Source organism: Belonocnema kinseyi, chromosome 4 (genome assembly GCF_010883055.1).
Source record: "Belonocnema kinseyi isolate 2016_QV_RU_SX_M_011 chromosome 4, B_treatae_v1, whole genome shotgun sequence".
NCBI lineage: Eukaryota > Metazoa > Arthropoda > Insecta > Hymenoptera > Cynipidae > Belonocnema > Belonocnema kinseyi.
Genome location: NC_046660.1, coordinates 51,584,315 through 51,607,745, shown reverse-complemented (window position 1 = coordinate 51,607,745; position 23,431 = coordinate 51,584,315). Strand labels below are relative to the sequence as shown.

General features: G+C 22.5%; 2 protein-coding genes across 3 annotated transcripts in view; both read right to left on the bottom strand.

The window, feature by feature from the left end:
• The window catches only part of LOC117171889 (poly(A)-specific ribonuclease PARN-like), a 74,738-nt gene extending 65,463 nt beyond the window's left edge, over window positions 1-9,275 (bottom strand). For both annotated transcript variants that reach the window (XM_033359536.1, XM_033359535.1), the window contains exons 1-2: window positions 9,091-9,275; window positions 4,133-4,346 (exon numbers count right to left, since the gene is read on the bottom strand). In XM_033359536.1, the coding sequence (XP_033215427.1) occupies window positions 4,133-4,346; window positions 9,091-9,109 (233 nt within the window). In that variant the 5' untranslated portion in view covers window positions 9,110-9,275. The remainder of the gene's footprint in view (window positions 1-4,132; window positions 4,347-9,090) is intronic.
• Window positions 9,276-13,889: 4,614 nt separating this feature from the next.
• The window catches only part of LOC117172035 (RNA polymerase II-associated factor 1 homolog), a 32,705-nt gene continuing 23,163 nt past the window's right edge, over window positions 13,890-23,431 (bottom strand). Inside the window, exons 7-8 of the mRNA XM_033359766.1 lie at window positions 19,963-20,197; window positions 13,890-14,816 (exon numbers count right to left, since the gene is read on the bottom strand). Coding sequence (XP_033215657.1) covers window positions 14,353-14,816; window positions 19,963-20,197 — 699 coding nt within the window. The 3' untranslated portion in view covers window positions 13,890-14,352. The remainder of the gene's footprint in view (window positions 14,817-19,962; window positions 20,198-23,431) is intronic.

The following is a 23,431-nucleotide window of genomic DNA, read 5'->3' as shown; positions in this document are numbered from 1 at the left end:
CTGGAAATTTAACTATTCCTTTTGTTGTGGAAAAATGATATTTTTTGGTTCAAAATTGAAGTATTTGGTTGAGAAATTAATGTATTTTTTGAAAAATCTTTTTTGTAAAATAGTAATACTTTGGTTTCAATATTCGACAATTTGGCTGAAAAGTTACCTATTTTAATTTAAAATTCAACTGTTTCGTTTAAAATTCAAGTACTTAAAAAAAATCAATTTTTTTCTAGAACATGATGTTTTTCTTTGAATGTTAATCTCCTGACTTAAAATATTTGTGTAGGTTAAAAATTTCAAGTATTCCAGTTAAATATTTTTTAATAATTAATTTTTTAAATATAAAAAATGAAGTAAAAGTTTGATTTAAAATGTTTTTTTTCTTGTTTTACCGCCCAAATGTAAACTGAATTAATGAACCAAATAAAAAATGTAACTATTTTCGATTCAAAATTCATTCTTTTCGGTTGGAGAGCATACTATTAATTTTTTGTATAAAAATTCATCTGTTCTGCTTAAAAATTGTATTATTCCCTACTTTTTAGTTGAAAATTCATCTTTTTGCATAAAAAATTCAGAAATTGATTAAGACTTGTTTTTTTGACTAAGAACTCATTTTTTGGTTGGAAATTCAAACATTCTATCATTCATCTTTTTGGTTTGAAAATTTATCCCTTTCTGTAGACATTGGACCTTTTTTGGTTGAAAATAAAAACTGTCTGGTTAAAACTTAATCTGTTTCGGTTTAAAAATAATTTTTTTACCGAAAATTAACGCTTTTGTAGAAAATTCTTATTTTGGGTTCATTATTTCAACAGTTTAGTAGGAAATTTACTATTTGTTTTAAATTGTATGTCCATTTGCTAAAAATTCCTCTTATTTGGTAGAAAAACAATAATTTGGTTAAAAATAAAAATTTCTGATTAAAAATTATTCTTTTGGGGTCGAAAATAAACTTTTTTTTTAAATGCATATTTTAGAGTAGAAAATTTTCAAACAAATAGTTTAATTTCGAAATAAAATATATAAATTTTCAACTAAGGTTGAGTATTCATCCAAAAAGGCTCATTTTTCAACCAAAAACAGAATAGTTAAAATTTCTGTTAAAAATATAATTCCTAAGAACAAAAAATGGATATACACAAAAATATTTAAATTTTCTACTGGTACAGTTAAATTTTTAGTTTAAAAAATTGATTTTCCAAAATTAACGCTTTTGTGGAAAAAATCGTATTATTGTTTTCATCATTTCAACAATTTGGTAGAAAATGTATGTCATTTTGTTAAAAATTCATATTATTTGGTAGAAAAACAATTATTTGTTTAAAAAATGAAATGTCGGATTAAAAATTTATCTTTTTCGGTCGAAAATAAACTTTACTTTTTTGAAATACACAATTTCGAGTAGAAAATTCAACCATTTTGTAGAAAAATCTACTATTTTTCAGAAATTTCGTATTTTCGAGACGAAAATGAAGCAATTTGTAAAATAGCTCTCCCAATACTTTAACAAATCCATTTTTTGCTGAAAACTGATATTTCTTAATTTAAAACTTCTACTATTTATTTTGAAATCTTTAAAGAAAATATATAAACTAAAATTAATCAAATAATATTTGGACTAGTACATACATTGTAATATACATTAATGTGTTTTGTTAAAAATTCGTCTTTTTGGTAGAAAATAATTTTTTTTTTGGTTGAGAATTTAACTATTTAGTAGAAAATATATTAATTTGTTAAAAGTTCCTTTTTTTGGTAGAAAATCAATTTTATTGTTAAAAATGCAACTGTTTGGTTACATATTAATCTTTTTTAGTCTCGGATTCAAGTATTTTGTTGAAAATTCACCTTTGATAGTTAAGTCTTATTGTTTTTTATTTTATATTAAATTTTTTTGCTATCAACTATTTGCACTTTTTGTTAAAAATGCAACTACTGGTTTTATATTAAAGCTTTTATTCAAAATTTAATTTTTTCGATTCAAGATTCATATATTTGAGTTGAAACTTAATTTTTTATATTGTTAAAAATACATTTCTCTAACTGAAAATTTAACTATTTTGTTGAAAATTCGTCTTCGGTTGAAAATGAACTTTTTTGTTGAAAATTAACTGTTCTGTAGGAGATTAGTATTTTTCGCTCAAAATTTCAACAATTTGTTAGAAAATTTAATTATTTGGTCAAAAATTTATGTATTTTTGTTACAAATTCTTTTTTTTTGTGTGTGTAGAAGACCCAATTTTACAGTTAAAAATACAAGTTTCTGATAAAAAAATGTATCTGTTTCGGTTAAAAACTGATTTTTCTCAGTTTAGAAACTCAAATATTTAGTTGAAAACTTTTAAAAACGGAAAAAATGTAAGCTACAAATTAATCAAATAATATTTGGACGATTATTACACACATTGTTCAAACTTTTTTTCTTCCAAATTTATGCCATTTATTTAAAATTCGTCTTTTTTATAAAAAAAATCAAATGTTTGGTTAGAAGCTGATGTATTTTGTTGGAAATTAATTATTTGGTTAAAACTTTATGTATTTTCTTCAAAATTCGGCTTTTTTGGTGAAAAATCAATATTTTGTTTAAAATTCAACTATTTAGTAGAAAATATATTTATTTTGTTTGGGATTTCAGTATTTGGTTAAAAACACATCTTTGATAAATGAATCCAACTGTTTTTTTATTTTAAATTAAATTGTTTTTTTCAGGACTATTACACTTTTGAATGAAAAAAAATTGATTTTTCTTGGTATAAATTTTTCATTTTCTTTGCAATTTAATCTTCATGTTAACAAATTTTTTTCGGTAAAAAGTTGAAGTATTCCAGTTAAATATTTATAATTTTAGTTGGAAATTCATCTTTTAGGTTGAAAGTAAAATTACTTGGTTGAAAGTTAAAATCTTTTTTGAAAAATTAAGTGTAATAGTTGTTCTTTCCACAACATTGATGAATTTTTAAGCAAAAAAAAACGAATTTTCAACAACATATTACAATCTTCAGTTAAAAAAATTTATTTGTTACCAACGAAAAAACAAAACAAAGTTTAAACTAAAATATTATGAATCGCCAATTAAAATAAATAACTTCTGAAATAGAAGTTGAAATTTCAACCAAGGAGTTGAATTTTTAATCTAAAATTATGAACTTTGAACCAAAAGCGCAATAGTTAATAATTAACAAAAACAATTTAATTAAAAATAAAAAACAGATGAATTCAACTATCAAAGATAAATTTTTAACCGAATAATTAAATCCTCAACTAAAAAAGATTAATTTGGAACCAAAGAGACGAATTTTTAAAAACAAAAGTTTATGGTTAACCAAAAAAAGGAACTTTTAACAAAATAAATATAATTTATACTAAATAGTTGAATTTTCATTTTAAAAAATAGATTTTCTACCAAAAAAGCCGAATTTTCAACAAAATACATCAAGTTTCAACCAAATACTTTAATTTTGATTTAATTTAATTTATTATTAGTTTACATTTTTTCGTTTCTAAAAGGTTTCAACCAGCTAGTTGAATTTTTAAACGAAGAAAGGTCAGTTTTCAATCAAAATTTTTTTAGTTAATTTTGGATCATACAAAATGGTTCAATTTTCTACTCGAAAATATGCATTTTCAAGAAAAAAAATGTATTTCCGAACGAAAAAGATGAATTTTCAACCGTAAAGATGAACTTTCTACAAAAAAGGAGAATTTTTTACATAGTATATACATTTTCAAACAAATAGTTTAATTTTTAAATAAAAAATATAAATTTTCTACCAAATAGTTAAGCTTTTATCCCAAAAGGATCAATTTTTTGCCCAAAAAGTTCCCAGTATTTCTCGTCTATTTGATTGAAAATTTATCTTTTTTGGTAGAAAATTTCTTGGTTGTGATGAGACTTTTCGCTTTAAAATTTTAGAAATTCCAAAAATCGGGATTCAACTGGACACCCTAGGGTACACCAATTTTTTGAAACAAGTATTTTTTTAAATAAAAAATATTGAATTACATAAATATGACAAAAAGAGGAAATATCGCGAAAATTGGTTAAAAAAGGGGATATTTCCAGAAAAAAAAAAACTAAAAAAGGGAGAACTTGTTGGAGAATTGGAATTAATAAAATCCAGGATTGTTTAAGTACTTGTTTGATTCCTTGTCGAAGGAGAAAACTGATAAGCCAAACTGTACGAGAAGGAAATCCATGGAACCGGATCGAATTTTGGAATAATATTGTGCAGGCGTGTCAAAAGCTGTAGCATCTGGTCCTGTATTTAATCCAGTAAACTCTGTATCGATGCATAAAAACGAGGCTTCCTTTAAAACTTTGTCAAGTTCAGACAACACTTCTCGAAAATCTGTAAAAAAAAGTTGTAGCAATTTCAAAGAGAATTATCATCGGGTAATTTCTCTAAATTCTTAGACCGTTTTAGTTATTAAAAAATCAACATTTTTCCGAAAATGTGTATTCCATAAAAAAATTTTTAAGAATCAAATACACTCTATGTTAAAAGATTAGTTGTTCAAAATCTTATATTTTAAGATAATAATAATTTTTTTAATTAATTAAAATTTTAGTTATTATTTGTAAAAAATAGAAAATTCTATTTTTATTTTCCACCGATAGCCTAGTTTTAACTCCTGTCTATTCGACTAGAAAATTCAATTATGTTAATGAAAATTCGTCTTTCCGGATTGCAAATTCAACAAATTGGTTGAAATTTTTTGTCTTTATTAACTAAATAATCTTTTTTGGTTTATCATTCAACTATTTTGTTTCCAAATCGTCTTTTGGGCTTGAAAATTTAACAATTTCGCTGGACAGTTTTTTTCTTGACTGAAAAATCTTTCTTGGTTAAAAATCCAACTTTTTGGTTGATAATTAATTTTTTTTCGTTACCAATGAAACTATTTTGTTAAAAATATATTCTTTGTTGTTGAAAATTAAACTTTTTTGTATCAAAGTCATAGATTGTGTTCTAAAATTGAACAGCTTTGTTGAAAATTTGTATATTTTTTCATAAAATAATTATTCTTTGTTAAAGTTCAACTAGAACTTTGATTGAAAACAAAACTATTAGCTGAAAAATGCATCTTTTTTGTCAAAAATTTAATATTTTTACTAGAAATATTAGGAGTTTAAATCATTTTAATTTGAATTAGATATTAGCACATACTTCCTCGAAGTTTAAAGGTTAAAATAAAAAATATATTAAAGTTGTCTAAACGTTATTTTACTTGAAAATAATATTTTGGCAGTTTTTATTGAACCTGCCCTTTCCCGTTAATGTAATAAGAACATAATTATGAATGATTTTTTGCAACATGAAGAACTTTAGAGGAAAAAAGAGTTAAAATTTCCAGAAGAAAAGATTGTTGGTTATACAGTAATTAATAAGATAAATGTAAAATTGTTTATTGAAGCAAATTTGATTTATTTTCAAACTTTAGAAAATCGTTCGATCAGTTTTTTTTTACAAAATCCAGTATTAAGGATATAGAATTGAATTTTGAGTTTTTAAATTTAAATTATGCGTATTAGCATTATAAAGAATATATAATAAGATTTATTTGATTAGAATAAAATAACTTTTTTATTTACTAATTAAAAAATAGCAATATGATTTTATTAATATGGTTTACTGAGCTATTGATCTAGCCTTTTTCGGTGAAAAATCTAATATTAATTTAATCAGGACAATCTTCGTGAAAATATGGTTTTTTTTTTAAATATTTTCAAGTGATATTTTCAAAAAATTGGATAGGTATTTTTTCATTTGAAAATATTATCAAAAACATTTTTTTACGACATAAAAATATAGATAAATATCTAAATAAACAATTTCAACAAATTGTATTATTATTATGCTGAGAAGCATACTTTAAATTTAAAAACAATAAAATTGACATTCAATTCTATAACCTAAAAACTGGCGTTTCTGAAAAATTTCTCGATACATTTTTTCGATATTTGTTGCAAAATACTCAAAAAACTATACCCAGATTCCGAAACTACATACAAATTTACAATTACAATTGATATAAAGTTAAAATGAATTTTTATTTAAAATTATGAATCCACAACCAAAAAATGATTTTTTAAGCAAATAGTTGAATTTTCAACCGAAAAAATGAAATTTTAACCAAATACTCGATTTTTTAACCCAAAAGATTAATTTTCTATCAATAAATAAATATTTTTTTAACAAAAAACATAAAATTTCAACTAAATTTTTAACTGAAGCAGATACATTTGCAATCAATCATGTAATAGTTAAATTTTCAGTTTAAGAAGTGAATTTTAAACGAAAATTATAAATTAAAAAAAAATTATTTAGGGATTATTGAATTTTCAAATCAAGAAATTAATCTTCTACTAATAAAGATATATTTTTAACAAAATACATGAATTTTCAAATAGAAAAGATAAATTTTCAACCAAAAATAGAATAGTTCAGTGTTCAGTTAGAAAAACAAATTTGCAACTAAAAGAAAAAATCAAAATTTTATTCAAAGAAATTAATTTTTAACCCAAAAGAGAATAGTTAAATTTTAAGGCACAAAATTACTTTTAAACGAAATGTAAAATAAATTTTTAACCAAATACTTAAATTTCAACCAAAAGGATTCATTTTCTACAGAAGATTCATTTTTAACAAAATACATGAATTTGCAAACGAATATTTGAATTTTTAAAGGAATTTTCAACTCAATAGTTAAATTTTTAACTGAAAAGGTAAATTTTCAAACAAACATGAAATACTTAAATTTTTTTGTTAAAGAAGTGAATTTTATAATAAAATGATGAATCTTCAACCAAAAAAATTAATTTTTAATCAAACAGTTGAATTTTTAAGCTAAAAGATTAATTTTCAGGTCAAAAAGACAAATTTTTATCAAAATATATAAATTTTCAACTTAAAGAAATAAATTTTCAACCAAAAATAGAATACATAGTTAAGTTTTTAAGTTAAAAAATCAACTTTTAACGAAAGAAGTGCACTTCAAATCAAAAATATGAAGTATGAACTAATGAGATTACTTTTCTACAAAAGAGGATGATGAATTTTCAAGAAAATAGTTGAATTTTCATCTAAAACAGATAAATTTTTAACTGAAACCAAATATTTAAACTTTCAGTGGAAAAACTAATTTTCAACTAAACAGAATAAACTTTTAACGAAACAGTAAAATTTGCAACCAAAAAATTAATTTTATACCAATAAAGATTACTTTTTAACCAAATAAATTAATTTTAAACCAAATATTTAAATTTTTAAAGTAACTTTCAACTCACTAGTTATATTGTCAACTAAAAATAGAATATTTCAATTCAGTTAAAGAAATGCATTTTTATCTAAAATGATGAATCTGCAACAATAAAAATTAATAATTAACCAAATACTTGAATTTTTTAACCTAAAAGATTACCCAAAAGAAAAAAAACAAAATTTCACACAAAGAAATAAATTTTTAACTCAAAAAAAAATAGTTAAATTTCCAGGCAAAAAATTAATTTTAGACAAAATGTAATATAAATTTTTAACGAAATTGTTAAATTGTTTACCAAACAGATGAATTTTTAACCAAAAATTTTAATTTTCTAACGAAGATTAATTTTTAACAGAATACTTCAATTTTCATGAGAATATTTAAACTTTTAAAGGAATTTTCAAAGAGATAGTTAAATTTTCAACCAAACAATTAAATTTTAATCCAAAAAGAACAGTTAGTCACCAAGATGATTAATGTTCTACCACCACAGAAGAATTTTAAACAAAATACAGGAAAAGAAGTGAATTTTAAAATAAAATGATGGATCTTCAACCAAAAAAAAATAATTTTTAACCAAATACTGAATTTGCAATCAAAGAAAAAATTTTTTTCTACTAATAAATAACAATTTTATACCAAAAATAGAATAATTAACAGTTTAGTTAAAAAATCAAATTTGTAATCAGAAGAGAAAACGAACTTTTCACTAAAGAAATGAATTTTTATCTAAAGACATAATAATTAAATTTTTGGTAGAAAAATTAATTTTGAACCAAAAAGATCAAGTATTCACCAAGAAAATTAATTTTGTACCACAAAAAACGAGTTTTTAATCAAATAAAAGAATTTTCAAACTAATACATTTTAACTGCAGAAGATCAATTTTAAACCAAACATGAAATAGTTAAATTTGAATGATAAAAAACGAGTTAATTTTACAACAAATAGCTCACTTTCGACAAAACAGTTAAGTTCTGAAAAAAGACGTGTTTTTAATTAAAATGACGATTAATCATCCGAAAAACTTGATTTTTTACAAAGTAGCTTCATTTTGAACTAAGTTGTTTCATTTTGAACCAAAAAATATGAATTTTAAACGAAAAACAGTCTATGGAAAATTCCCTGTCAGGTCTTTCCTAACATTTCCTTACCAGTTTTAAATTCCCTGACTAACATATAAAACAAAGAATAATTAATGAAAAACAAAGTCAAATTCTCAGCCTAAATTTTATATTTTTCCAAATGAACAGAATGCTCTAGGAATTTCGAGCAGATTTGAAAGTGTTATAAATTCCTGAATTAATAACCAATTTAGAAAAAACGTAACACCTGAATGAAATTTTTTTCTTAACTCCCTCATTTAGCTGGATCCCTAAATTTTTAGATAAAACCCTGATTTTTCTAACTCCGGTAAACCCCTAATACATAATATCTATAATATTTTTCAAAAGATGCGTTGATTTGTGTTCAGAAAGTGAAAATAACAAAAAAGAAACGTTACTTCTGAAAAAGGTTTACTTTTTATTCTAATTATAGCTATCTTAGGATAATTATTCTGAAAATTATTGCTTAAACAAAACTTTCAATCTAAATCGCACCTAAATTTCTCAATTTTGAGGTCACGTCAAGCAAAACAATAACATAAAAATTCAAAAGGATTATCTTTCTGTGTTAACTTAATTATTAATATGGATAGTTCAGGAGATAACATTGTAAATTTATTTATATTTCAAGCCACACTTTAAAAATCTATTAGAAAATGAGGAAATTTCTCATTAATCTGTGAACAGATTGGATACAACTTTTAGGTTATCTACAAATACTTACTCGAGCGTATAACTTCCATGGTGATTTCTTGACTGTATTAAACTTTTTTAAACATAAAATATTAAAATTTAGTTATTTAGGCTCTCAATATCACTGTTTAGTTAATTAAATCAGAGATATAAAGGGTATAAATAATAAATATATATAGTACAACGGCGGAACACAAGCATGCACCTGTATCACACGGACAAGCATTGTTCGTGAAATACTAGTGCGCATGCGCATTAGTTCTTTCTGATGTGTTTCCATGTTTTAGGTTATGTTAAACAACGTAAACAAAAATGTTATATCACCAGGAAGTGATGTTAACAAGGTCAAACTCCAAACGTTTCAAAGTTACTACAAATTTTAAATTGATTGATTCCACTGTAAAATTGGTTTGGTAGTTTTCGAAATAAGAAAAAATGCCATCAGGAAATATTGGACGTACGCCAATTTTTCCGAGAAAATTTGAGAATTTCGAAGAAAACTGAAAGGAAACATGTTAAACAAACTATATCAGAGCAATTTTCAACCAGAGGTCAATTTTCAACTCGAAAATATGAATTTTTAATAAAATGATAATTTTGAACCAAATAGTTGAATCTTCGACCAAAAAATAAAAATTTTAACCCAAAAATACGTTTTTTTAACGAAGGAAACATGTTTTCAACATTTTTTCATTGGCGAGTTTTGAACGAAATAGGTGAACTGACAAGCTAAAAAAAGTCGAATGTTTTAAAATGCAGTTGACTATTAAATCGGAAAAGATTCATTTTCAACCAAAAACCAAATTTTTTCGACAAAGTTGAATTTTAAAACAAAAAATGTGAATCTTTAACCAAGATTTTTTCTAAAAAAGAAGATTTTATAAATTAAATAGCAATTAAACAACTAGTTGTTTTAACAACAAAATAGTTGAAATTTCAAAGAAAAAAAGCAAAAAAAAACGAATGTTCTATAAAAATCACTGAAATTCAACAAAAATTAATTTTCAAAAAAGTGAACTTTTTAGGAAAATAAATAGTTTAATTTTCCACTTAAAAAGGACGAATTTTCTATAACAATAAGGCATTTTTGTACCAAAAAAGATAAATTTGTAACAAAACAGTTGAATCTGGTTGAATTTTATACCAAATAATCACATTTTCAATCAAATATAGATGAATTTTCCACAAATAATTGCTTTTTCAACAAAAATTAACTTTCAACTCATATAATTTTTATTTAAAATAAAAAAACAGATGAATTTAACCAAAGGAGACAAATTTTGGCCCAAATAGATGAGTTTTTAATCAAAATAATCGAATTTTTAACCATAAAAAACGAATTAAAAAAAAAGTTGAATTTTCTAGTCCAAAATATGAATTTTAAACAATATCGTTACATTTCGAACTAAAGAGATCAATATTAAACTCATAAAATTAATTTTTAAGGACGTAAACCAAGAAATTTAATTTTCTAACTAAAAGGGCCCTTTTTCAACGAAATATGTAAATTTCCAACTAAAATTGATAAATTTTCAACTAAAAATGAAATAATTAAATAATAATAATTGAATAATTTTATAAATAATTAATCAACCAAAAATGGAATAATTAAATGTTTTATAAAGATGAATCTTCAACTGATAAAATTATTTTTTAACAAACTAGTTCAATTTTTTACCAAAAGTGGCGAATTATCAACACAATGTACGAATTTTTAACCAAATAGTTGATTTTTTAACTTAATTTCATTAATTTTCAACTCAAAATGTAGTAGTTCAATTTTCATTTAAATAAATTATTCTTCAAACAAAAAAGAAATTGTTCAATTTTCTACCAATAAAATGAATTTTCAACAAGGTAATTAAGTTTTACCCAAGTAGTTAAATTTTCAACTAAAAACGATCAACTTTTAATCAAAAATGGAGTAGTTAAACTTTCATTTAAAAAAAATTAATTAAAAAAAAGATTTAATTTTTACCAATAAAAAGAATTTTTAACAAGATATTTCAACTCTTAAGCAATTAATTTAATTTTTAACAACAACAAAAATGAATTTTTACAGAAATCAAGGTGGCCGTTTTAATCGACGAAATAATTTCCCGGTTTTTCCCGGTTCGCAAACATATTTCACGGTCAATTAAATTTACAAAATGGAACACTAAAGCTAAAAAATTTTCCACTTGAGGTAAAACTGTTAAATTTTGAGTTTTAAATTTAAAAACTTTCTATTCAAATGCTCAATAATTTACGCGTATAAAATTAAAGGTACTAACATTTTTCAATATAAAAAAATATAAATCCACGTTATCATTTTGAATGCTCTAAATTAAAAAATTAATCAATGAACTTTAAAATTTTCAAAATTATTTAATTTTAATACCACTTTTTAAATTCAAAAATCAATTATTTTCTTTTTAAATAGTTTAAACATTCTTGGAAAGCTTCAAATTTCTATTTCAAAATCTAGAAGTTGTTTTAAATTTGTTTTAAATTTAAAATTATTTTGGACAATTTTTCAGAACTTCTAAATATCTCGTCAAAATTAATTGAATTTTTTTTTTAATTTTTCAGAAAATCCTGCAAATTTTAGAAAAATTCTTTACAATTTGGATGTATAAATAACAATTGAACATTGATTATTTTTAGGCGAAATTTGAATAATTTTTAAATATATAAAAATTTTGAAAAAATTAAAACTTAATGTAAAACTTGAAACAAAAACCTAATATAAAACAAAATGTCGATTTTCGTAGATTTTAAACAAAAAAATTAGATTTTTTTAAAGAATTGTGAAAGGTTTCATAAGAATAAAAAAAATTCTTAAAATTCATACGAAAATTAAAAATAACTTTTTATTTTTTTAAATTATTTTAAGAGATTATTTAAAAAGTTTTTCAAAGATTTAAACAACATTTTCAAAAAACAGGGTGGCCGTTTTAATCGACGAAATAAATTCCGGGTCATTTCCCGGTTCGCAAAAATTTTTCACGGTTAATTAAATTTAAAAAATGAAGCACTAAAGCTACAAAATTTTTACTTGAGGTAATAAAAACTGAGCTGCAAATGAAAGCATTCAAAGTAGAACTGTTAAATTTTCAACCTTTAAAATTAAAATGTAAACATTTTTAATTAAAAATTTTTGTATTCAAATTCTCAAAAATTTACTATTATAAAATTGAAGGTACTAACATTTTTCAATATAAGAAATATAAATCCACGTTATCATTTTCAATGTTCTAAATTAAAAAATCAATCAACAAAACTTTAAAATTGTCAAAATTATATAATTTTAAGGAATTTTAAGCTAAAAACATTAAATATTGAAAAATTAAAAAATTTTTAACTGAACACTTTTCAAATTCGAATTTCAATTATTTTCCTTTTAAATAGTTTAAAACCCCTTAGAAAGCTTCAAAATTTTATTTCAAAATGTTGAGAAATCTAGAAATTGTTTTAAATTTTAAATTATTTTGGAAATTTTTTTCGGAACTTCTAAATGTTTGTCAAAATTAATTGAATTTTGATGATAATTTTCTTAAAATCCTACAAATTTTAGAAAATGTCTTTACAATTTGGATGTATAAATAACAATTGAACATTTATTATTTTTAGACGAAATTTGAATAATTTTAAGAGATATATAGAAATTTTGAAAAAATTCAAACTTAATGTAAAACTTGAAATAATAGTATAATATAAAACAGAATGTAGATTTTCGAAGATTTTAAACAAAAAAATTAGATTCTTTTCAAGAATTGTCAAAGGCTTCAAAAGAAAAAAAACACTTTCTTAAGATTCCTAGGAAAATTAAACCTAACTTTTTATTTTGAAAAATTATTTTAAGAGAATATTTAAAAAGTTTTTCAAAGATTTAAAGCAAAAATTTTCAAAAAAGATTCTAGAAGATTTTCAGAAAACTTTCTAAAATTTGCATGACAATTTTTAATCTTTTTAAAACTTCTAAATATCTCTTAAAATAACGTTGAAAGTTTAAAGGCTCTTTGAAATTTTAACAATTCCAGGCTTTCTATGTCAAACAATTTAGTTAAATATTCTTTGCTTTTAAATATTTTTGGTTTCAATTTACTTTTTATTAATTTTCGAATAAAAAAATAAATAATTCCACTAATTATTTAAAAACTGTTGAAATCGAAAGTGAACAGATTTTTCTTCTACAAATTTGTAAAATACCCGATTAAAAAATTCACAGTCCAGCGGCTACCGTGAAAAATATTTGAAAATTCAAGAATAAATAAATTAAAAACCAAAAATGAAATAATTGAATTTTTTTCAAGATAAATCTTCAACTGATAAAATTATTTCATAACAAACTAGTTCAATTTTGTAGCAAAACAGGCTAAATCTCAACATAATATATGAATTTTCAACCAAATAGTTTATTTTTCAATTTAAATCTAATCATTTTTAACCCAAAATGTAATTTTCCTCAATAGAATTCTGAACCAAAAATATAATGGCAGAATTTTTAATTAAAAAAAATGAACTTCAAAGAAAAAAATTATTTCATTTTATTATTTTTCCAAATAAATTAATAAAAGATATATAAAATATTTGTAAAATAAAAACAATTTTATTTATTAGGAATACTGTTCAGGTAATGAAGAAAAAGATATATTTTTTTGTAGAATATATTGTTATCCTGAAACTAACGTTCAAGATTTCAATTCCACTTTTAATATTTAACATACCCTATTTTTAAAATTAGTAATATCGATTTCATTTTTTAATAACTGAACAACAGTTTTTGAGAAAAGTCAACTATTTATTCAAACAGTTAAACATAAATCTGTCAGGTATAATAAATTTTGTACCAAAATACAGATTTATAAGATCAAATATTAAGGTACTTAAAGCATCAGACAATAGATTTTTAATAATATTAACCTTTAAAAGGTATTTTCCTCTAATTTAATTCCTTGAGGCATAATCTTCAAACTGCCAAAAATTAAGTAATATCGTAGCTTAATCAGACTTTTTCGTTTCCATAAGCTTGCCTTTTTTTATATTTCCTTAAATCTACATTCAACAAAACTAAACGAAGCTATTTAAACTTTGAACTGTCAAAATATACTCGATATTTTTAGAGATAATTAAAGAAATAAACTATCATATGTAGAAAAATCATGTAAAACAAAAATAGGTAATCAAATATTTTTCGTCTCGTTACAAAAATTTAACTATCAGTCACTTATTGTATACGAAACGCAATCAACTTTGGCGAGATATAACCCACAATAAAAATAAAGAAAAATTTTTATCTGACTTTTAAAACTTAGTCGGAATAATCTGAACCACTTCGGTTACTAACACTATCGCTTTCATTTTCGCTGGCAGATCCTGATCTGGAGGAACTTTTTGATTTCGAAACTGATCTAGATTTTGAACGAGATCTAGATTTTGAACGGGATCTAGATTTCGAACGGGATCTAGATTTCGAACGGGATCGTTCCGGTGAATTCGAAAGCGTTTTTGATGAAGATCTTGAATGTGATCCTGATCCTGAAAATGAAGAAGTTCTTGAAGCTACCGATCTGGAACGGGAACGAGATTTTCTAGGAGTGACACATCTCGAAGCCGATTTGGAACGCGATCGAGATCGGGATCGGGATTTTGAGTAAGATTTCGAGCGGGATCTGGATCGTGAGTTTGATTTAGATCGAGATCGTGATTTCCGGCGAGATTCCACACTCGAAGCTCGAGACGTTGCCCGGGAAACTGCATCGTTTTCTGAACCAGCTGAAAGAAAAATATTAATATTGATAATCAGGTTGGCGATTTCAAATTCCCGGTTTTTCCTGGTCAAGTTTTTCCATTTTTGCGGTCAATTAAAACATAAATAAATTTTGAAGCAAATACTTTAATTTCCTAGTGAAAAATATCGTTTTTTTTAAACCAACATTGGAATAGTCCAACTTTTAGTTGAAAATATTAATTTTTGACAAAAAAAAACAACCGATTTTCAACAAAATAGTTCAATTTTCAACCAAAGTGATTAATTTTCAAATAAATTTTTAATATTTAACTGGAATAGTTGAATTTTAAACCAAAAAGATAAATGATGAATCTTTAAGTAGAATAATTAAATTTTTGAGAAATAAAAATAATTTTGGACCAAGGAGATTTATTTCTACCAAGACAGACGAATTTTCAACTGAACAAGATAATTTTTTAACCAAAAATATTTTCAGTTAAAAAAAAAATCTTCAACCAAAAAACATTACAAAAAACACGAACTTTTAATAAAACAGCTCATCTTTCTGCCAAACAAATTAAATTTCAATTAAAACGATGAATCTTCAACCAAAAAAATTAATTATTAATAAAAGAGTTTATTTTTCAACCAAACAATTTTATTTCCAACCTGAAAGATCAATCTTGAACTAATATGATAAATATTTGACAAAAAAATTTAAATTTTTAACCGAAAAGAAGAATTTAAGAACAAGAAAGATCAACTATCAAAGAAAAAGACCATTTTCGACAACAACAAATCGATTTTTCAACAAAATACGTGAATTTTCAATTAAAAAGAGACTAATTTCAGTCAAATTGTTAAATTTTCAACCAAAAAGATGAATTTTCAAACTAAAATGATAAATATTTAACTGGAATTCTTGAATTTTGAACCAGTGATGAATTTTTGACTAAAATGAATAATTTTCAACCAAGAAGATTAACTTCTACCAACAAGGCGAATTTTTCGATTAAAGCGTATCATTTTTCAACAAAAAACTGAATAATTACACTTATTGTCAAAAAATAAATATTTAAGCAGAGAGATGATTTTTTTTAACAATATGGAATATTCAACTGAAATAATAGTTACATTTTAAAATAATTTTCAATTAAAACGATAAGTATTTAACTTGAGCTTTTAACCGAAAAGAATTTTTGAACAAGAAAGATTAACTTTTAAATAAAAAGGATCATTTTCTACAAAAAATCAATTTTTTAACAAAAATACGTCAATTTTTAATTGAAAAAAGTCAAATTTCACCTGAATTGTTTAAATTTTACATAAAAAGATAATTTTCAACTAAAATGATGAATCATTAATCGGCATAGTTGAAGTTTACATAAAAAATATGTATTTTAAACAATAAACATTAATTATCTACGAAAAAGACAAATGGTTAACAAAGTATATAAATTTTAAAAGAAATAGTTTAATTTTTAAATGCAAAATATCAATTTTTAAACAATATTTAAAAAAAAAGAGTTCAACTCTTAACCAAATAATTGTATTTCCAATTTAAAAGATAAACTTTCAACTAAAATTATAAATATTTAATTGAAATACTATAATTTTTAACCGAAAAGAAGAATTATTGAACAAGAAAGATTATCAGTTGAGAAAATTAATTTTTAACAGAATCGTTTAATTTTCAACCAAAGTGATAAATTTTCAAATAAATTTATGAATCTTCAACTGGAGCAGTTAAATTTTAAATCAAAAAGATAATTTTTCAAAGAAGTTCCATTTTCAAATAAAAAAATTAATTTCTTACCAGAAAATACACTATTTCAAGAGAATAAATAAATTTTAACGAAATAGTTAAATTCTTAATTAAAGAAGACGAATGTTCAACCAAATCGTTAAATTTTAAACTAAAAAAATTATCATTTTTACCAAAAACCTTATAATGACATTTTAGTTTAAAAAAATTAATTTTAGGCCAAACAAATGAATTTTCTACTACAACTATGGAATTTTTAATTGGAATAAAGTTAAATTTTCCGCTAGAAAAAATACTTGCATCAAAAAAACCTAACTTTCAAAAAATTAGTTACATTTTCAAACAGTGATGAATTTTCGAATAAAATTGAATAATTATACTTATTGCCAAAAAATCAATATTCAAGCAAAGAGATGATTTTTTAACTAAAATTATGGAATATTAAACTGAAATAATAGTTACATTTTCAGTTAAAAAAAAATTTCAACCAAAGAACATCCAAAGAGAAAAAAGTTTCCAATTAAACAAATAAAAAAATTAATTTTTTACCAGAAAATGCAGTTTTTCAACAGAATACATTAATTTAAAGGAAATAGTTGAACTTTTAATTGAAGAAAACAAATTTTCAACAAAATAGTTAAATTTTGAACTAAAAATATAATTTTCAACCAAAAAAGTTAGTGACATTTTTAGTTAGAAAAATTAATTTTAAACCAAAAAGATGAAATTTCCACTACGACTATAGAATTTTCAATTGGGATAAGTTAAATATTCAGTTTAAAAAAGTACTTTCAACCAGAAAAAAAAACTTTAAATAAATTACTTACATTTTCAAACAAAGTGATTAATTTCGAATAAAATTGAATAATCACACTTGTTGCCAAAAAATAAATATTCAAGCAATAGGAATAATAGTTAAATTTTCAGTTTGAAACAAAATTTCAACCAAAAAACATCCAAAGAAAAAAAAGTTTTCTATAAAACAGCTTATTTCTTTACCAAAGAAATAAATTTTTAAAGAAAACGATGAAACTTCAACAAAAAACAATTTTAACAAAAGAGTTTAACTTTCAAGCAAATAATTTTATTTCCAAACTAAGGCTGAATTTTCAACTAAAATGATAAATATTTAACTAAAATACTTGAAATTTTAACAGAAAAGAAGAACTTTTGAAAAAAAAAGATTAACTTTCAAAGAAAAAAGACCATTGTCTAGTAAAACTTGATTTTTTAACAAAATACGTGAATTTTCAAGAAAAAAGATAAATTTTCAAAGAAGAATATTAATTTTAAAATATAAAAATTAATTTTTTTACCAGAAAATATAGTTTTTCAACAAAATACATAACTATTAACGAAATAGTTGAATTTTTTTTGTTGAAGAAGACAAATTTTCAACCAAGTAGTTACATTTTGAACTAAAAAAATAATAGATTTTAACCAAAAATGTTAGTGACATTTTTAGTTAACAAAATTAACTTTAAACTAAACAAATGAATTTTCTACTACAACAATGGAATTTTCAATTAGGATAAGTTAAATATTCAGTTAAAAAAAGTAATTTCAACAACAAAAAAATTAACTTTAAAAAAAATTTGTTACATTTTCAAACAAAGTAATAATATATTAATTAATTTTTAATTAAAACGATCAACCTTCAATAAAAAAATTCATTTTTAACAAAAGAGTTTAACTTTCAACCAAAGAATTTTATTTCCAACCTCAACGATGAATTTCCCACTAAAATGATAAATATTTAACTGGAATATTTTAATTTTTAACCGCAAAGAATTTTTCGAACAAGAAAGATTAACTTAAAAAAAAATCATTTTCTAAAAGAAAATTATTTTGTTAACAAAATACGTGAATTTTTAATTAAAAAGAGACAAATTTCATCGAAATTGTTGAATTTTAAAATAAAAAGATCAATTTTCAACTAAAATAATGAAGCATTAATCGGTATAGTTCAAATTTACGCCAAAAAGTTGGATTTTTAATAAAGATTAATTTTCTACAAAAAAGACGAACGGTTGAGAAAGTACATAAATTTTCGTATAATAATTTAATTTTTAAATACAGAATGTCAATTCTCAAACAAAACAAAAATTGAATTTTCATTTAAAAAAATTTATTTTCAACAAATTAGTTACATTTTCAAACAGAGATCAATTTTAAATTAAAATGATGAATCTTCAACAAAAAAATTAATTTTTAACGAAAGAGTTTAACTTTTAACCAAGCAGTTCAATTTTTAACTAAAAAAGAATGAATTCGTAACGAAAAATGTAAAAAAATCTCTATTGCAATTCAAAAATGTTCCTTTTTTAAAATACTACTTCTACTGTAAAAACTGCTTGAAGTAGTTCCTTTCTCTAAAATCTAGAATTTAAAATTTTTAAATTTTTGTTAAAAATTTAACAATTATATTGAAAACTCGTTTTTTTGTTCAAAGCTATTTTTTAACTAAAATTTAGTAATAATTTATTCCATTTTTGGTTGAAACTTTATGATTGAAAAATCAACTAATTGGTAGAAAATGTATAAATTTGGTTCAAAAGTCGTCTTCCAGGGTAGATAATTATTCTTGTTTGTTGAAAGGTCAATTTTTTGGTTGAAAATTCACATATCCTTTTAGAAATTTATCTTTTTAGATTGTAAATTATCTTTTTTATTAAAAATTCATATGCTCCAATTTAAAAATCTACTTTTTTTCTAAAACATTCGACTTTTTTCAAAAACTTTACTCTTTTTCTTGAAAATTCATCACTCATGGTAGAAACGTGATTTTTCTTGGTCGAAAATAAACTGTTTTTAAATTTGTTAATTTGTTTTAAAAATTCAAATATTTAATTGAAAAGCAATCTTTTTTGTTTGCTTATAAATACAACTATTTCTTTATAAATCTAATTATTTTTGGAAAATTTATCTATTTTCTGTTAAAGTAATAATTTTTGTCAAAAATTCATGTTATTAAAAACTCATGCTTTTGTATTAAAAATTCATTTTTTTATGTCAGAAGTCATCCTTTCCGTTAAAAATGTATCTTTCTTGTTTAGAAAGTAACTTTTTTTTAAAGTTCGATTGTCTTAAAAAAAAATCTTATTTTTTGTCTTGAAATTTTAACATTTCGTTAAATCTTTAACTAATTTTTGAAAAACACGTCTATTTTTATAACTTATTTTTTATTTTTATTAATTAATTTTCTCCTTTAATTCGTATTTTTCTATTAAAAATTCTCTTTGGGTAGAAAATCTTTTTTTTTATTGAAAATTCCATTATATTTTCGAAATTTTATATATTTTCGTTTGAAATTTCAAGAATTTAAGGTGGTTTCATATTGAATTCAATAGATTATTTTCATTAATTTTATTTAGAAGAATTTTTTCTCAGATTCGAGAATTATATATTTTAATTTCTGTACAAACCTTCTCCATTTCCTTGCATCTGAGGCTGGAATTGTTCTTCCTCCTCTTCTTCGCTCTCGTTTTCATCATCATATCCTTGAGGCTCCAGTTGTTTTTCCCTGAAACGATGCATTTTCGATTCGGCGTAGGTAAGCGGTCTATGTTTAACAACCAAACGTGTATTATTTGGAGCTTGACCAAATTTCTGCCTTCGCTTACTCAAACGAACTCGAGTCTCCAACTCATTATAGTAAATCTAAAAAAATAAAAATCAAAATTTAGAAGCATCCTACTAAAATTACTCAAATAATTTATTGTTTTAATTAATATTAATATAAATATTAATTTAGAAAGAAAGGCTTTTAGTAGCTGCTTCTAGGAAAATTTACATTCAATATGATCCATATGGAAAATTTAAAGAATATTTCAAATATCCGTTTTATTTCATAAAAACATATTTACAAAAAAGAAATCGTGAATCGTGAAAGCATAAAATCTATTAAGAAAGAGGTTGTTTAAAATATGATTTTCTCTCATGTTTATTTATCATTTTTTTATAACTAAAACGTCAAATCAAAGTTAAACATTTTAGAAAAACAGGGTGGCCGTTTTAATCGTCGAAATAAATTCCCGGTCATTTCCCGGTTTTTTCACGATCAATGAAATTTAAAAAAATGGAACACTGAAGCTAAACAATTTTCCACTTGAGATAATAAAAAATGAGTTGCAAATGAAAGCACTCAAAGTGGAACTGTTAAATTTTGAACTTTTAAATTTTAAATTTTAAAGTTTTTAATTTAAAAATTTTGTATTTAAATTCTCAATAATTTACACGTATAAAATTGAAGGTACTAACATTTTTCAATATAAATAAATATAAATCCACGTTATCATTTTGAATGCTCTAAATTAAAAAATCAATCAATGAACTTTAGAATTTTCAAAATTATTTAATTTTAATAATATTTAAGCTAGAAACATCAAATATTGAAAATTTGAAAAAAATTTAACTGACCACTTCTCAAATTCGAAATTCAATTATTTTCTTTTTAAATAGTTTAAACATCCTTGGAAAGCTTCAAAATTTTATTTCAAAATCTAGAAGTTGTTTTAAATTTGTTTTAAATTTAAAATTATTTTTGACAATTTTTCAGAACTTCTAAATATCTCGTCAAAATTAATTGAATTTTTTTTTTTCTAAAATTTTTCAGAAAATCCTGCAAATTTTAGACAAATTCTTTACAATTTGGATGTATTAATAACAATTGAACATTGATTATTTTTAGGCGAAATTTGAATAATTTTAAGAGATATATACAAATTTTGAAAAAATTAAAACTTAATGTAAAACTTGAAATAAAAACCTAATATTTAAATTAAATTAAATTGAAATTTAAAAGTTTTTGATTAAAAAATGTTATACTCAATAATTTACGCTTATAAAATTTTAGGTACTAACATTTTTCAATATAAAAAAATTAAAATCCAGGTTATCATTTTCAATGCTCTAAATTAAAAAATCAATGAAGAAAACTTTAAAATTTTCAATTATTTTCTTTTTAAATAGTTTAAAAATCCTTAGAAAGCTTCAAAATTTTATTTCATAATGTTGGGAAATCTAGAAGTTGTTTTAAATTTAAAATTATTTTGGAATTTTTTTCAGAACTTCTAAATGTTTGTCAAAATTAATTGAATTTTTATGACAATTTTCTTAAAATCCTGAAAATTTTAGAAAATTTCTTTACAATTTGGATGTATAAATAACAATTGAATATTTATTATTTTTAGGCGAAATTTGAATAATTTTAAGAGATATATACAAATTTTGAAAAAATTCAAACTTAATGTAAAACTTGAAATAATAACCTAATATAAAACAAAATGTCGATTTTCGTAGAATTTAAACAAAAAAATTAGATTCTTTTCAAGAATTGTCAAAGGCTTCAAAAGAATAAAAACATTTTCTTAAGATTCCTAGGAAAATTAAACCTAACTTTTTATTTTGAAAAATTATTTTAAAAGAATATTTAAAAAGTTTTTAAAAGATTTAGAGCAAAAATTTTCAAAAAAGAGTCTAGAAGATTTGAACAAAACTTTCTAAAATTTGCATGATAGTTTTTAATTTTTTTAAAACTCCAAAATATCTCTTAAAATTACTCAAATTTTTTCTACAAATGTTCATTTGTAAATTATATATCAAAATTTAAAAATTTCCCCACAAATTAATCATTTTTCAAATACAAAAATTAAACTTGTAATGTTCAAAGTTTAAAGTTCACATTTGTGTAATCACCAAGAGTTTCAAATTGAAACCGTTTAAGTTTTAACGTTAAAATCGGAAAAATCTTAAATTTTGAACTAATTTAAAATTGTTTTGTCATCAAATCGTTTTTGTTCACTTTTTATTACTTAAAGTACAGATAAATGTGAAAACAATTATTTATTAAATAAAAATGTTTTTCATCAACAATTTTCAACATCAAAGGCTTTTATTTTTTATTTGTTCAAGTCTTTAAGAAAGCATTTAAAAAATCTTTAAATTAAAAATGTAAGCTTAAAAATAAAAATTTTTAATGGAAAATTTTTGAAGTAAAAAAATTTTGAATTGCGCATTGTAAGCTAAATAAATAATAGCATCGCTGAAAAACATAAAAATTCAACTAATTATTTTAAAACTGTTGAAATCGAACGTGGACAGATTTATTTTTTCTACAAATTTGTAAAATTCCCGGTCAAAAAGAAATATTCAGTCATTTCCCGGTTTTTTCCGGTCTCAACAAATTTCCGGTCATTTCCCGGTACAGCGGCACCCTGTCGGATAAATAACTAAATAGTTGAACTTTCAGTCTACGAAGATGTATTTTCAACCAAATAGATGAATTTTTAAGCCAAAAATACTAGATTTTTAGAAGGCAGTTAAATTTTGAACCCGAAAAGTTGAATACTAAACAAAAAGTTGAAGTTTTAGATAAAAACTCTGATAAAAAAAACTTTGAACAAAACAAAAAAAAAACGACTTCTCAACCAAATTTTTAAATTTTCAACCAAAAAAATTATTTTGCGACCAAGAAGATTTATGTTCTGTAAAAAAGACGAATTTCTTCCTGATCTGATACATGATAAAGTTTTAACCAAACAGAATAGGTAAATTTCCAGATAAAACAAAAATATTGTTTGGCCAGAAAAAAAAAATTTTCAAAAAAATTTCTTGAATTTTAAAGCAAAAAAAAAAAAATTTTCTATAAAACAGTAGAATTTTCAACATGAAAGTTAATTCAAAAGCAAATAGTTGGAGTTTCAATAAGAATTATGAATCCTTGATGCAAAAATGTATTATTTGTAAAATTCCCGGTAAAAAAAATATATTCACTGTCATTTCCCGGTTTTTTCCGGTCTCAAAAAATTCCCGGTCCAGCGGCCACCGTTTCGGATATATTATATAGAAAAGTATATATAATAATAGAATTTTAAAGATTGATTAAAAAATAAT